The sequence below is a fragment of the Lontra canadensis genome, unplaced genomic scaffold (assembly GCF_010015895.1).
Source record: "Lontra canadensis isolate GAN:19392208 unplaced genomic scaffold, GSC_riverotter_1.0 scaffold10, whole genome shotgun sequence".
In the NCBI taxonomy this organism is placed as follows: domain Eukaryota; kingdom Metazoa; phylum Chordata; class Mammalia; order Carnivora; family Mustelidae; genus Lontra; species Lontra canadensis.
Window position 1 is genome coordinate 15,641,676 of NW_022631004.1, and position 16,290 is coordinate 15,657,965.

Below are 16,290 nucleotides of genomic sequence, written 5' to 3' on the forward strand. Positions count from 1 at the left end.
TTTTAAAACAACCAATAAAGCATGTAGTGATTATAGGAAAAGGTTAAAAATAAATACTTATTTGTAGGAAGATTAAGAAAATAATATAAAGGTATGCAATATAGGAAGAGTCAGCCACTCTAAATTCCTATTGTGTGTCTTTGGCTATGTATAAGTTTTTGTTACTTACTATACAAAACAGGATGTAGATTATGTGAAAATATATTCATAAAACTATATACTTTTTCATTGCTATCATGGCCATCTTTCCATATTGACACATACCAATTTATTTTTTACACACTGCATAGAATTTTGAAAACTTTGGCAGGAAACTTTTTTTAAAAATTGAAATATATACAGAGAAAAGTGTCCCAAGTTTAATGACAAAGTGCAGACACATGTATAACACTCATCTAGATCAAGATCAGTAATGATGCCAGGGCGTCTGGGTGGCTCAGTAGGATGGGCATCTGCCTTTGGCTCAGGTCATGATCCTGGGGTCCTGGAATGGAGCCCCACATCCTTCAGGACTCCCTGCTCAGCGGAGAGTCTGCTTTTCCCTCTCCCTCTGCTCTTCCCCCTGCTCATGCACTCACGTGTGCTCCCTCTCTCTCAAATAAATATAATCTTTAAAAAAAAATCAGAAATCATGCTGATCACTTCATTTCTTCAACTGCCTCCCAGTTAGTTAACCTTCCTCCTATCCATAGGTAACTACTCATATAGATAAGCTGTGTCTGTTTTTTTAACTGTATATAAATTGAATCATATAATCGTGTATGGCTTTTTTATGTATGTGTCTTTTTGGGGGGCCTATATTATTCTTGTGAGATTTATTAATGTGGTTCCATATATCAGTGGTATGGTAGTCTTTAGTAGAATGCATAAATCATGATTTTTATGTATTCTGTTGATTTGTGTTTGACTTGTTTCAGATTAGGGATTATTATGAATAATGCTTCTGTAGATCTGTATGTGTACAAGTTGTACATGCCTTTTGCCCCACATTTCTTTTGAGTATGTACAGATTTCTGTGCTGTATATAAAGGAAAGAAATTGCTAGACCATACGGTATCCATATGTTCCCTTTAGTAGATACTGCTCAGTTGTTTCTCATAGTGGCCTTGACATCTTACCCTTCTCTCAGAAGTGTGAGTTCCATATACTCTATGCCCTTGCCAACGCTTGATATTGATGGCTTTTTGTTTGGTTGGTTTGTTTTTGTGTTAGTTTTGGGTTTTTGGCTGTTTAAGAACATTTTAAAAGTCTGCCCAGTATTTTATTATGTGAGTAGTCCATAATTTAATCTCCTTTTGATGGGCTTTTTCCTATTCCTCCACTACAGCACAGCCAGAACCTGGACAGCTCCAATATTTAGTGGGCTCTGTGATCTCTGTGCAGAAGATTCAGTACTAAAGTTTCAGAATATCTGTGTATCCTTTTTTTTTTTCTTAACAGATTTTTCTTGAATTTCCTCTTTATGAATAGTGTAGTACCAATATGAAGAATCCATATAAAATAGTTTCATTTTATGACATGAAAACCAATTTTGATTTTATGGTGGTAAATGGTTGGGTTGGTTTTTTTTTTTTTTTTTTCCACTCTTGTTTAAAGGTAATATACAAAGTAGTATAATGTCTGAAACTAGACTTTTGGTGAAAGCATTGCTAAACAGCCAGTTTAATTATCCAGAATAATTTGTATTCTCTTAGAACAAGCATACAGTGCTTGCTGCCAGCACCTGCATCACATAGATCCTCAGTCCACTGGAAAACTACTGTGTGAATTACTTGAGAATGTAATCACTTAGGTTTTGGAAAACTGTTTGACTTTTACCCTTTCAAAGTGAAAGGCATTTCCAATCAGAGAAACATGATTCAAACCCCAACCTCTCTTTTAACAAATCTCTCCCCAGTTTCCTCCCATTTTCTTGAAACATAGGTTTTCAAAGTATGAAACTCTGGGGGCTTGCTTCTAATGAGTTAAATGTGATCACCAGACCTCCTGCTTCTTCTCATGTTAGGAGGTGTGTTTCTTCCTGATAACTATTCTTCCTGTTGTGCATTAAAGCTTTAAACAGGTGTTGGCACACATGGCATTCAGTACCATCCAGTTACTATAAGTAACTCCTTGGGAGAATTTAGATACTGTTAACCCTCTGTGATAGCTGAATAGTCTTTTGGAAAGTGACTTATGGGCGTATAAGACAGTTTCATCTTTCCTATTATTCTTTGCTTTTGCGAGTTGCATGTTGAATTATTCATTTTTGAAATCGCTATAATGACCAGAAGAAGCATGTGATTCTCATACTAGTAAGTTTTAGTCATGCCTTCTTACTTTCACATGTGGAGGTTTTTCCACATTTCTAATTAATTGCTGTCAAGAACTTCTTAGAGGTAACTGAAAACCACTGCTTTATATTCTGTTCAGTTTTGTTTTTTTTTTAATAAGTCTGTGTCTTAGAAAGATGTCTTTACTTCTTGAGGTTTCTTAAGAGGTCATATTGCAACATAACCTAAAATTCTTCCAATTCTTTGTTATATGTAGTAATAGTAAAGAGTCTGGAAATGCCTATATGAATTAACAAATAAGCCGGAAACCTTATTGAAGAGACTGTTTTCAATAATCTCTCCTTTCTTAGGCCCTAAATCTTTTTTCTCAGTGTTGATAATGAATAGCAAAACTTGCTGGCTTGATTTTTTTTTCTTCCTTCTCAGTATCTGGTAAAAGTTCTTATATTCTAACATTCTCAACCAGGATTGGGCTGCAGCGGGGTGTGGTGGTCAGAGTACAAATGTAGTCAGCTTCCGACCTACAGCTATTAATTAGGAATCTCTTCATTTATCTCACATGAACCTGGCTTATGGATTAGTTTTAGAGACCACTTTCACGTCTTGGTTAATAAAATGCTTTGACCTCTGGTGGATCATTTGAGTATATTCCAGCCAGTGCAGTCAGCCTTTACAAAGAAATCTAATATTAGAGAGTTTGTTCAAGTTGCTTCATTACAGATTAACACAGAGAATAAAGGACCCAGTAACCTAGAACCAACAGAACTCGCAGCTTCCCTGGACTTTAAGTACTTGCAATAGCTGTTTCTCTTTCTCCACAGGTATCAGTCAGAGCCGGATCTCTCACTGGCTGTTGCAGCAGGGGTCAGACCTGAGTGAACAGAAGAAAAGAGCATTTTACCGATGGTACCAACTTGAGAAGACAAACCCTGGTAAATATCATTTCCTTATTTTATTGCATCTGAAACAGGACAGATGTAATTAATTACTTTATTAAATCTGTGTGCTGACTGATCTTCACTAAGGTGCTTTTATACTTTATTGTTGTTCTTTTTTTTTGCAAAGAGTACCCTTGTCTATGGCCATACCACCTTGAATGTGCCCAATCTCACCCAAAGAGCATTAACTGTAAAACCTAAGCCCTGATTATACCATTTTTTAGTTTCATGTCTAATACTATCTAGTCATTTTCCCCCTTCCTGCAAAGCACCTCTTTGTTGGCAGGTTATATGCTCTTTCTAACGATAGCTTGAAAGACAGGTCGTGATTATCAGTGGCTGTTTTCTTTTTTCCAACTGTATGTACACACATAAGATTCCACATCTGAGTGGGGTATTTTGATTTTGTTTTGTTTTTGTTTTGTTTTTTGTAAATGTTATTTTAGTAATATAAATTCAATACTTTTATTTAATTACTGCTATACTGTGTCCAGTGACCTCTGCTAATGATTTTCTATTTCTTTTTTTTTTTTAAGATTATTTATTTATTTATTTGACAGACAGAGATCACAAGTAGGCAGAGAGGCAGCAGAGAAGGGGGGAAGCAGGCTCCCTGCTGAGCAGAGAGCCTGATGTGGGGCTCCATCCAAGGACCCTGAGATCACAACCTGAGCCGAAGGCAGAGGCTTAACCCACTGAGCTACCCAGGTGCTCCTGATTTTCTATTTCTAATTACCTGGGTGATGAGCATGTCTTTGGACATTAGGGTGAAGCTGTTCTGATAACTTAGGAAGCAGCAGTAAGTTGGAAAGTAGAATGAAATCTCAAGGAAATCTGAAGGAAATGAAATCATAAAACCTTTATGTCTGAAGTTGCCAGATAGGCAAGATCTATTGTAGGATACTTTTAACAAGTGGTATATAAAGTCTGAAGGTGTGTGGCAGCCTGTCCTTAATCTATACATTGCACAGACTGGTGGCGATGAGCCTGATCTCAAGTTTAGCCTTATGATTGGAGAACTGTCTTCTGTAACACTATAGCATTAAAGCCTTTGCTTATTTTAGATTAAATCAGCAGTTGGACTATTGCATATAGCATTGACTCTGAAGTGAAAATAATTTTAGAGAAACGTGTGTGTGTTGGGGCGGGGGGTAAGATTTTTTTTTTTTTAAAGATCACATTCCTAATCTGAAAGGCCCAGGCAGAACAAAACAGAAAAGACCATATCAGCCTCTCTACAACAAGTTTTTTTTTTTTAATCTGTCCTGCCCCCCAGTTTCTGTTTTGAAGTGTTTCAGATGTATAGAAGGGTTGAAAGACCAGCACAGTGAACATGTTTATTCTCTTCTTAGATACAATAATTGTTAACATTTTGCTATATTTACCTTATCTCTAGAAAATAAATAAATGAATAAATTTAAAATCTATGTATATATGTATATGCATGTAAACATTCATCTCCTGAAAAAAAAGGGAAATCACCTGCATAACCACAGATCATGGCCACATCTAAGAAAACTAATACTAATTCCATAATATCATCTAACATCTAGTTTATATTCATATTTCTTTAATTGTTACAAGAATTTTTTTTATTAAATAGTATCTGATTTAGGTGGACAGATTGGAATTTGTTGTTATATGTCTTTTTAAACTCTTAAATCTAGTCACTCAAACTTTTTTTTTTAATAACATATACTTTTTAAATCATCTAATGTTACAGATGTCCCATATTCTGGATTTTTCTGTTTCCTCTTAGTGTCAGTTAACTTTCTCCTCTATAGCCCCTGTGTTTCCTGTAATCTGGAAGTTAGGTTTAGAGTAGATTCAAGTTAACCATTTTTGGCAAGAACACTTCATAGATTATTTAGAGAGGGCATGTAATGAGGTCTCCAATGTACTTTGGAATGCATCAAAATAAAATGGATAAGGAGATGGATAAATAATGTGATAAAGTAAGTGAGTAAAATATTGCATGATTTGAGTATAGATTTTCATCATAAAATTCTTTAATTGTTGCTGTATATATGTTTGAAAATTTTCACAGTAAAACATTGGGGCAACATGCATTGTCGGTAACATTTACCTCATATATCAAAAGAGGCATGTAGTGTCAGGTTATAGCACTATCATATGCTAAGTTTGATCATTTGTTAAAGTAATGACCACCAGGTCTTGTCTTTGCAGTTTGTAATAATCTGTAGGGTATCATTTTGCCCCTGGATATCCTCTTCTACAGCAACCTTTTGTCAGTGGTCTTAGCACCCATTGATGATGCTTACCTAAATGAGTTATCCCATTGGAGATTGCAAAATGATGATGATCTTATTTAGCATTCCTTTAGCATTTATTAGCTAGCAGTTTTTCTGCAAATAACTTCCATTTTTAGGTATTCTTCTAATGATAGCTAGATATGTAAGCACATCTCTCAAAATAATGACTCTTTTGTTGATACCATTAGCTAAATGTTCTAAAGCAGCACAATTCAGTGGAAATACAATGCAAATGACACATAATTTAAAAATTATCTAATAGCCACATTTAAAAAATTAAGAGAGAGCTAAAATTAATTTTAATATATTTTATTTAGCAAATCTGTATTAACGCTTCAACATTTAATCAGTACTTTGAAAAATTATTGAGACCTCTTTCTTTCTCTTTTTTTTAAAGTAGGCTCCACACCTAGCGTGGAGCCCAATGTGGGGCTTGAACTCAACCCTAAGATCAAGACCTGAGCTGAGATCAAGAGTTGGACACTTAACCGACTGAGCCCCCAGGCAACCCCTGTTCTCCCCCCTCTCTTTCCCTCCCTCCCTTCCTTCCTCTTTTATTTTCTACTGATTTTTAAAATCTAGTATGTATTTTATACTTGAAGCACATACCATTTCCGATCAACCAAATTTCAGGTCCTCAATGGCCACATGTGGTTAGTGGCTACCATTACTTGACAATCTTAAGATAAATCATACTTGAAGCAACACTTTAAACTTAGCTCTAAGCAGTCTTTCCAAAGACATCACTTCTCCCATGACTCACACACAGCAAAGCAAATCAGATGGTGAGTAACAAAACCTTGGCACTTGGTCCGCTTAATAGAGCAGCTGATAGCAAAGGGTTGGCTAGGTAAATAAGAAACTGTACCTAGGGATTTCATAAATCTGGTCACTTTGCAGCAGTTGATTGCCATGGCGGGGAGCACCAAAGGGATTGCCAAGATGTTCAAAATGTATAAGGCAGAACAGTGAAGAATTTGAAGGACAAAAACTAGCCAACTGTGTCAGGTAATCAGCCTCCATAAGAGAAGGGATTATTTTTTGTCTCTCAGATTTAGCACTTAGAATAGTGCCTTGACATATAATCTAATCAAGTTGGTGAGGCTAAATTCCCATTCCCCTGGGATTTCAAGGCTGGGCTCCAATCCCAGGCAGGGACTAGGATACCAGGAAAATGAATTCACCAGAAAGCAGAAGGGGACTAAGGTGTAGCTCTTAGGCCCCTGCAACTGATCTGATAGCACTGCCAACTGCAGAATACTGCTATCAGAATCCAGTTTTTAGCTCTGGGTGATATAATGTTCTTCTGAAGCTGTTTCATTAAAAAATTATTAAATATTTATTAAAAATTATTTGTTTTTGATCTTATTTTTTATTTCAGTTTGTCTTGGAACCAGAGTTAGGCTAAACCATCATCAGGAAACTGATGGAAGGTGGAACTAAGGCATTGAAACAGGAAAATGGGAAAGGACTAACAGCATTCATCTAGCTGTTGATGAGGAGTTGCTTTCTTTAAGGAGATAGTACTTCCTTTTAAGAATAAGTTACCCCTAGGAATACCTGGCCTGGCTCAGCTGGTGGAGCATGTGACTCTTGATCTGGGGTTGTGAGTTCAAGCCCCATGTTGGGTGTACAGTTTACTTAAAAATAAATAAAAGAGAATAAGTTCCCCTAACTTTATGCATTGGGTTTTCAGTGAAGTTGTTTTGCTGATTATCTTTTTTTAAAGGACTTTCTGTTTTTTATTTGAAAACCAAGTCCATAGGGGTTCTATAGGACAGAATTTAAAGTTAGCTGAAGAGAAGAGGATAATTTGTAATTGTCAGTTGGTAGTTTTCATAGCATCAACAGTAATCAGATATTAGTGACTAAAATTTAATGTTTAGAAGTTTTTCTTTGCATTTTTACCTTTATTTTAAGACCTAATTTGATAGAATTCTTTCTAAGTGAGGCTTTGTTGACTTTAAAACAACCTTTGAGGGGTGCCTGGGTGGCTCAGTTGGTTGAGCCTCTGCCTTTGGCTCAAGTCATGATCCCAAGGTCCTGGGATTGAGCCCCATGTCAGGCTCCTGCTTGGCAGGGAGTCTGCCTCTCCCTCTCCCTCTGTCTTCCACCTGCTTATGTTCTCTCTCCCTCTCTTGCTCTCTGTCAAATAAATAAATAAAATTTTTAAAAATAAAATAAAATAACCTTTGATTTTAGCTAAAGAATTGTATTGTTTCTTCTCCATGGACACTTTGAAACTATTCTTCTGTTTGGATCATCTTGATGAACTAAAATTATGTTAGCACCTAAAAATAGCTTATACAGTATCTGGTCATTAGGTGCTTATAGTACATGAGAATCTTCCTTGCAGGTCAGTATAGAAGTGATTAGAATCTGCCTAATGTCCCTCAGTCACAAACCAGTTAAATAAATGATACATCTGTACAATGGAACAGTATGGAGGCTATATAGTTATTTTTTTAAAGGAGGGTTTTATATGAATTGAATTTATATGTAGTAATATCAAATTCATAAGGGAATAAAGTAAGGTGCAAAACAATAGATTCAGTATACTGTCATTTACATAGAAGGAACACATACATGTATATGCTCATGTAAACATAGAACATCTCTAGCAGACTGTATTTGGAGCTAAGGAAGGCTCTGTAGCAGCTTTGAGAGACTGGGAATACAGGATGGCAGGGAGATTGTTAACTGTATAACCTTTTGTGTCTTTATGAATTTTGTACTTCCACTATGTATTCAAAAGGTACACATAAAGTTTCATGAAAAGGACAGAGGGAGGGAAAAGGGAAAGAAGGAAGGGAAGGAATGAGAGAGAGAGGCAGAAATGAAATTAATCTGCTTTGTTAACAGCTTTCAAGATACAAAAAAACTGAAGAACCTAGGTTCACGTGGTCCAGACCTCCTTATTGATAAGAAGTGATTTTATTTCACAAATTTTACTTGCTCATCGGAATAAATGTAAATGGTACCGTCCCATTGCTATATTCTGGGGGGGAAATGCAAAATTAAGGAAAATCACAAAACGAAAAAGTACTTTTTTTTTTTCTCTAAATGTAAGCATTTAGAAAACAAAAAAAATGTTTCTACATTCTCTATTCTTGGGCTCAGTGCATTTCTCTCTGTACATCGTCATTGAAGTTCTTCTGTTTCTCAACCTCTTCACTCTGGATCCATTTGGATGCAGGATTTTTTTTTTTTTTTTTTTTTGGTCTCTCTTTAAGTGAACTCAGCAAGAAAAATAATAGAGTGGTATTTAGGTTATTTTTACTAATAATCCAATAGATACATTGTAGTTCTCTGATAAACAGACCCATCATTAGAATTTCCCAGCATACCCCAAAGCCTGCCAAGGAGTATGAATAAAATAGACTGATGGAAACTGATCAAATACATTTTATCTTGTTTCTTATGAAAACATTTACAAGAAAACGCCCATTTTTTAAAAGAAATGGGTACTAAATTCAGCATGGTTGACATCAGAAACCCCTTTATTTAATCAAATTAAGCTCAGCAATCTTTTCCCGTGTCTAATTTAAACATTACTATAGCAGACAGGGTTTGCTGAGTTCCTCTTGGCTCATGGCACTGATTCTGCCTATTTCTAAATTAAACAAATAAAGTTTGCCAGGAGGCTCATACAGCAAACACATGAAGTAAATTTGGAGATCAGAAGTAATGCCTCCTCCCTTCACTATTGACAAGTGTCAGAACCTCGGGGAAATCATGTGTGTGACATAGGGGATGATGAAAAATTACTTTTGGAGAAGCTAATTTCTGTGAACGGGATAGTAATGACATGCTTGTAGTCATATTCTATTAGTTGACTGGCAAAGGCTCACTCAGAAGTAAACCTGATAAGAAAATTATCATATATGCAAAGAGAACATTTATCAAAATTAGAAATCTATCAGCAAATTAGGAAAAGACTTTTTTCCTCTTGGGTTTAGAGTTGCTGGATTAATGTGCAAAATTTTGTTCTTAATGAGAGCCCAGATACAAGATTGGGAAAAAAATGTTTCTGGAAGGAAAATTCCTGTAAGGAGAAACAAAAAGTGGGTTCTTCATAGCCAATCCAGAAATCCCGTATTTTATTTCAGAGGGGTTTAAAGTTACATTGTTTCTGTATTCTAGTATCTTTGTATTTTTCTGTCAGAGTCTATAATTTTGAACCCATTCTTGGATTATTCATTGCTCTCCATCGCTTTGACTAGAGCAAGATTAACTAAGGTTTCTAGAACAAATCTGTGTTTATTGGAGTGTTTCCAGAATGCTGCTTGTGCTATTTTTAAATACTGCTACATTGAAAAAGAAAAAGGAGCAAGGGGAAAAAAACCCTCAAAAGTAATGTGATAATATTATGTTTCAAATTCAGTATGTTTACGAGTTTGAAATTACTGAGTTTCCACCCATCTGTGCATAAGTTTCCTTGATTTCTTTTAAAGTATTTTAAAGTAATTTATTTCACCTAAATTTCCTTTGTGTAGAAAAATTGTATAATACAGAATATTATAAAGAAGAATAGTTACATGACCAATAAACCCCACTACCATGATTAAGATTCTTTGTATTCTTTTATTTATACCTATTTATCCCTTAACTAAGAAAAGATGCCATAGTTACAGTGTAAGCTACTAATTATAATTTACTCACCTATTTCCTCTCCTTCACCCACTGAAGCCCTAAAAATATCCTTTTACCAGAAGCCAGGCTTTGAATGAGTGGACCTACTGCCTTACCCAATCTGGTTTTACCTCTGTCTTGTTCAGCAATGATATCTGCTTGGCTCTGCTTAGGACCTCTTATCATCACTAAGGAGCAAACTTTATATAATGTAACTTAGGTAGATTCCAGAGCCCTTATTATGCTGAAATTCCTGCTTGCATTTAGAAAAGCACCAAAACAAAGCCTTTGAAATCCTCCAACCCTCTATTTTCTCCTTATGCCTAAACTTTGTTAACTTTGATGCAAATGTAATGTATATGTAAAACTTTGATATAAATTCAACATGTAAATGAGTGAGTATGGCTATGTTCTGGTAAAACTTTATTTAAACTATGGCAGCTGGCCATAGCCTGCCATACATTTAAGCCATGAATCTCTAAAACATTGTGTGATGACATACTTGTCCATTTGAGGAAGAAGTTAATAATTAAGAAGTTAAATATTTACCTTACATCATATACAATAGGAAATCATGTATCTATTAAGGGTTTAAACAGTAAGAAAACTATAAAAATATTCTGAATGATACAAAGCATATTGACCACAAAACAAGACGGTGACAAATGTGCCTACATAAAATTTAAGATCAGAAAGCACACTATAAATAAAAAGACAAACTGGAAAAAAAGTTGCAATCTGTGTGACTAGCAATTGGTATTGTTTCAACACACCAGTAAGATAAATAACTCAAAAGAAAAGACAAAAGATACAAATTCACAAGAAAAGATATATAAAGTTCAGTAAACAAAAGATGCTATTTTACCAATAGTGAAATCTCTATATTAAAAGAAAATTTTGCCTGCCAAATTTATAAATGTGAATAATAATACTCATAGTACTCAGTATGTTGAGGAATGGGGAAATAAACAACTGGAGATGGTTATATCTCATATTTGTTTTATATGATTGTACAACACATTATCCTACAACTGAGCAGCTAAAAATAGCAAACATTTATTATCTCACAATTTCTGTGGGTGGCGAATCTAGGAGTGGCTTAGCCAAGATGGTTCTGCTCAGAGTTCTCATAAGGTTGTAGTCGAGCTGTGAGCCTCTGGACAGTCTGCCACTGACCGCTACCATTGAGTGTTGGCAGGCCCCAGTTTCCTTCCTGCCTGTTGCCAGGGATTTTGAGTTCTCTCACATGGACTCCCTGAGTGTCCTTACAACTTGCCAGCTGTTTTTCCCCTGAGCAAGTGATCTAAGAGATAGAGGATCTAGAACAGACACCATGGTGTAGTCTGTAATCTAATGGCAAAAGTGACATATCATCACTTCTTCCATATGTTATTGGTCACACACACACTAATCCTGGTATATCGTATGGGAAGAAACTACACAACAGGGTGAATACCAGGGGGCAGGGATCCTTTGGAACCATCTTGGGGGCTAACTACCACATGGTTGTATTGGTAGTGTATGCCTAGGGCCTTATTTCTCCATCTGCTGGGTTATACAGCTTTCTACATGGTCTCTGCTGTGACCGGAATACCCAGAATGGCTTTTTTCCCCTCAACTTTGGCACCTGGGGGTTGGCTGGGCATCTTTCACCCCATGTGGCTAACATGGGCTTCCTTATAGTATTGTAGTCTCAGGTTAGTCATACTTCTTATATGGCAACTGGTTTCCCCCAGAACCAGCATTACAGAAGATCTAGTTAGAAGCTGCAAAGGGTCTTATGACCTAGCCTCAAACTGTTTCCATTTTCTGCTGTCAAAACATGTCATAGGACCAGGTTAGAATTCAAGAGCATGTTTACCAGGAGGTGTGACTTATTATGAAGGGCCATGTTTGGAACCTTTCCGGGAAGTTAAGCTTTACAGAGTTGATGCTGGCTTATTCGAAAGCTAAGTGAAGCAATACAAACGGACCTGATTCTGGATGTACTTTGAAGATAAAATTAACAGGGTTTGCTATGGTCTAGATATATGTTATGTAGGAGAAATAGAGAGGTCAAAGATAAATCTGAGAATTTTGAGTCAAGCAATTTGAAGAATAGAGATGCCATTTACTCAGATGGAAAGGGCTGCAAGACAACAGGTTTGGAGAGGAAGATCAGGATTTGTTAAAATATTGGGCCTCTATATAACAGATTATAAATATGTAGCTATTAGGGAGGATCTACAAAGAGATCTATATGTAGTAAGGTAGAAATACTACCCAAGGTATTAATTACAAGGTACAATAAATAAGGTATGATTCTTGTTATGAAGAAATAAATACATATTTATTAATATGTGCATTATTCCACATAATTCTAACAATTTCTAACCTGTCTTTCTAGGTCAATGCTAAGAGTTTGTATTTTATTCCATAGGCTGTGGGAACTTTTTCAAGGCTTTTGGTCAGTGGAATGCTATGATCATAATTATGCTTTGGGAAGATGACTTTAACAATATACAGAATGAAGGAACAGTGGGAAACCCAGGGACTGAAGTCTGTGAACACATTCCAAGTTATATTTAAATACTTTGAAATAAGTCTACAGAGGTCAGAGACAATGTTGGGTTTTTTGGTTTTTTGGTTTTTTTTTTTTTTGTTTTTGGGGGTTTTTCCCCCTAGCTTCTAACCTAGAGCAAGCCAAAAAAAGGTGGGGGGCGTGTTGATAAATGGTGAACTAATGAATACATGTATCATTAGCAGTTCATTGTTTGAGAAAAGACTAGTCTAAATTAATAAAAATTCCTAATTACATTTCCCCCCATTGCTTTTATTACATTCAGGAGTTAACAGAAAACAGTATAGCTTTAACACATAGTAGACCTATGGAGATCTGACTTTAGTTAACGAGTAGACTAAAATAATGTCAAATACTACTTACTGTCTTTGATGCTACATTTGACTTTTTTTCTTTGAGAGTTTACAACAATTAGGGTTATTTTAAATTCATCTCCTACCTGCATACGTTCTTTAAGGGCTCCATTTTCTTAATAAGAAGAGTCCTTTGAATGGTAATGAAAAGTTCTGATCATATAGTATATATTGTTCAAAAGAGTTAAAACTGTCAGATAGAAATTTCAAGAAAGATTTTTCAGAAGATACTCTGATTAAGTTGTCATTGGTCCAAAGACCATACTTCTCCTTTTCCCTGAAGAGATAGATTTTGGGCTTAGCTTCAAAAGATGACATAAACAAAGATAAAAGACAAGTGACAACCCCCCCCCCCAAAAAAAGACATTTTAAAGTAATTAATGATAAACTTTTTAAGGAAAAGTTTTTGTCCCTTTGGATTTTTGTTTGGGTCAAATTATTTTTCCCCCAAACTGCAAACTGCTTCAGTACCCGTAGCCTGTGGCATAGAGAGTAGGCAATGGTTTCAAGGCAACAGTTTGCATTGGCATGGGGCAGGCACTGTGAGAGGCCCAGGGAACTTTTTTTTTTTTTATGTAAATATCAAATGTATTTGGCTTGCAATTTCCAATGGAAGGACAAACATTTATTGTTGTTGAGATCATGATTATATTTGTCATTGATTTTAGTAAATTGCAAGATATTTGCTAAAAATGTCTTGTTTATTTCAGGGGCTACACTAAGTATGAGACCAGCCCCCATTCCAATAGAGGACCCAGAGTGGAGACAAACACCTCCCCCAGTCTCTGCCACATCTGGCACCTTCCGACTACGACGAGGGAGTCGATTTACCTGGAGAAAGGAGTGCCTGGCTGTAATGGAAAGGTACATGTGTCCTTTCCCATGAGCAATCTCCCAACCTTAGGAAAGAGAGAAACCTTAGGTAGATTTGGGACAGTTTTCATTCCAGACAAGTAATTTGGGATCTAGGTTCTATCTCTAAATGTATTTTGGAATATTATAAATGTATATTATTGAAATAAGATGATCTTACCATTGAGAAGTCATAAAACTGGACTTAGCATCTGTGAATATAATAGTGTTCTCAGTAATTTCAGAAACTTTAGAAGAATTTTTTTATTTAAATCTTTATATTGTATTTTAGAAACACTCTTCAGAGTCTTATTTTCATCAAAAATATTGAATACTTATATAAGAGTCTACTGAGATTTTACTTCTTTCAATCAGGAGTGTGACTTAAATAAGCTTAGTCCCAAAGGTTCGAAATACATGTTTTTACTTTGATTTGGTAATTTATCTTTTGACTCTAGTACCAGTATCTGATCCATAGTAAGTACTCAGTATGTTTTAGACTGGAATTAGACCTTAGCTTCAGTTTTCCTATCTGAAATGGTATAAATTAATTAAATATGATTATTAAATGCTCAGTATATTTAGGGTGATCCTGTAGTAGAATTACCCTTTTAGTCTCCTACCTATAAGTAATGTGTATGGAATTTTGTTTCAATGAAGAGTTTTATATTCAATAAGGTAATGTTTTCTGTTAGAAAAGTATTTACTTCCAAAGATAAAATATAGAGAAAAAGAATATATTAGGTGAGGGTAAAAACAATTGGATTTTCATATTGAGATTTCTCAATAATTTAAATAATAGAAAAGAATGGAATTGAATGTTTAAAACTGGGTTTAACTTCTAAGGTAACATAGAATACATATTTACATTGAACCAGTTTCACTTTTTTCCCCAGTTATCTAATCTGACTTGTCAAATGGCAAACTGGAAAGAGCATTTGACTCAGAGTCAAAGACCTGAAACCCTGGTTTGGCTTTGGCATTTAACCAGCTATGCAGCTTTGTCCAGGTCACAAACTCTGAGCAGTAACTTCTTCATCTATAAAATGAAGTTTTTCAATAGCCACTGGTGAAGCATATGTCATCCGGGACTTTTGCCATCTCTCTTTCTGCCTCTTTTCTGATTATCTCCCAGCTCATTAGACATCACTATCTGATGTAGACAGAGATTGAAAATGTGAAAGTTGAGGCCTGGGTTTTTGTTCTTGTGATTCGGTTAAAATTAAAAAGTTTGCTTAAAGAGACTGTAGATTATTCATTGATATTATATGTTGCCTTCCTTAGTCTCTTTATTGTAAATTCTAGTAGAGGCCATTCATTGAATAACGAATCCTTATATGCTTGAGCAGTTAAAGTAGAAGAATGAGACTTTTTCGTCCCAGAGCCCTGACATTTAAAATCTGCTTTATTTTTCTCTTTTAGAAACTGTGATTGTTTCAGAAAATTTCTTCAGAACTTACTATATAACAGAAATGAATTTAAATAATATCAATCTTAAATTATTTGCAGCATTATCTATTTTCCACCCGGGTACAAAACAGCTTTGGTTGTAAGTTCTGATTTTGCTACTGATTCCACCATTTAATTTTTTCATGAAGATACCAATATACATTTATCACATAATGTCCGTATGAGAACAGATTAATGTTAAAATTGATAATATTAATAATGAAAGGTGATATTCCTAATGCATTTTCAAAATTGAACCTCATTTCCAAAGCAACCAAACTACCCACAGAATCACACTGATCAAATATCAGTTACAAAGATATTGAGGCTGCCAGTGACTCTTGATCTTGGCTCCAATCTTGATCTCAGGGTTTTGAGTTCAAGCCCCGCCCCACATTGGGCTCCATGCTAGGCATGGAGCCCACTTTAAAAAGAAAAAAGATATGAACACTTACCCTGTGTAAAACTCTCATTTAATCTTAATTTTCACCTTTTAACCTTCATTTTAATTAATAAATGCCTTTAATCCAGGAATTGGTTATCTTTGGTTTAATTTTATCTTACATGGCTCAACCAGTAAGAAAGTATGTAGTTTATTCCAGTAGTTGCAAAAATGCAAAAGTCTCTCAGAGTATTTAATAGCAGTAGATCATGGTATGGTTTCATTCTGTGAAAGTGGAACTTTTTATTTTCTAACATGGAATATAAAATTCTCTGGCAATGCATGATGTTTTTCAGTACACTGAATTGGTGGATAAATACACATGCAGAGACTATAAAGCCAGCAAACTCGTAGGCTTACTCAAATATATTCGTATAAGTCAAAAATTATTCATTCTTCATACCATACACCAAACAAATTTCGAATGAATCAAAAAAAGTGAATCCGTATAAAATAATAGAAGAAAATACAGGTCCCCTGGAAATGGTAAAATTTTTCCTAACTAGAACTCAAAATCC

The 16,290-nt window shown here is 35.3% G+C and overlaps 1 protein-coding gene across 8 annotated transcripts in view; it reads left to right on the forward strand.

Annotated features, from left to right (window-relative positions):
- HMBOX1 (homeobox containing 1) overlaps positions 1-16,290 on the forward strand; it is a 179,770-nt gene that overhangs the window by 122,657 nt on the left and 40,823 nt on the right. For all 8 annotated transcript variants that reach the window (XM_032855712.1, XM_032855715.1, XM_032855713.1 and 5 more), the window contains exons 5-6: positions 3,095-3,205; positions 13,740-13,893. In XM_032855712.1, the coding sequence (XP_032711603.1) occupies positions 3,095-3,205; positions 13,740-13,893 (265 nt within the window). The remainder of the gene's footprint in view (positions 1-3,094; positions 3,206-13,739; positions 13,894-16,290) is intronic.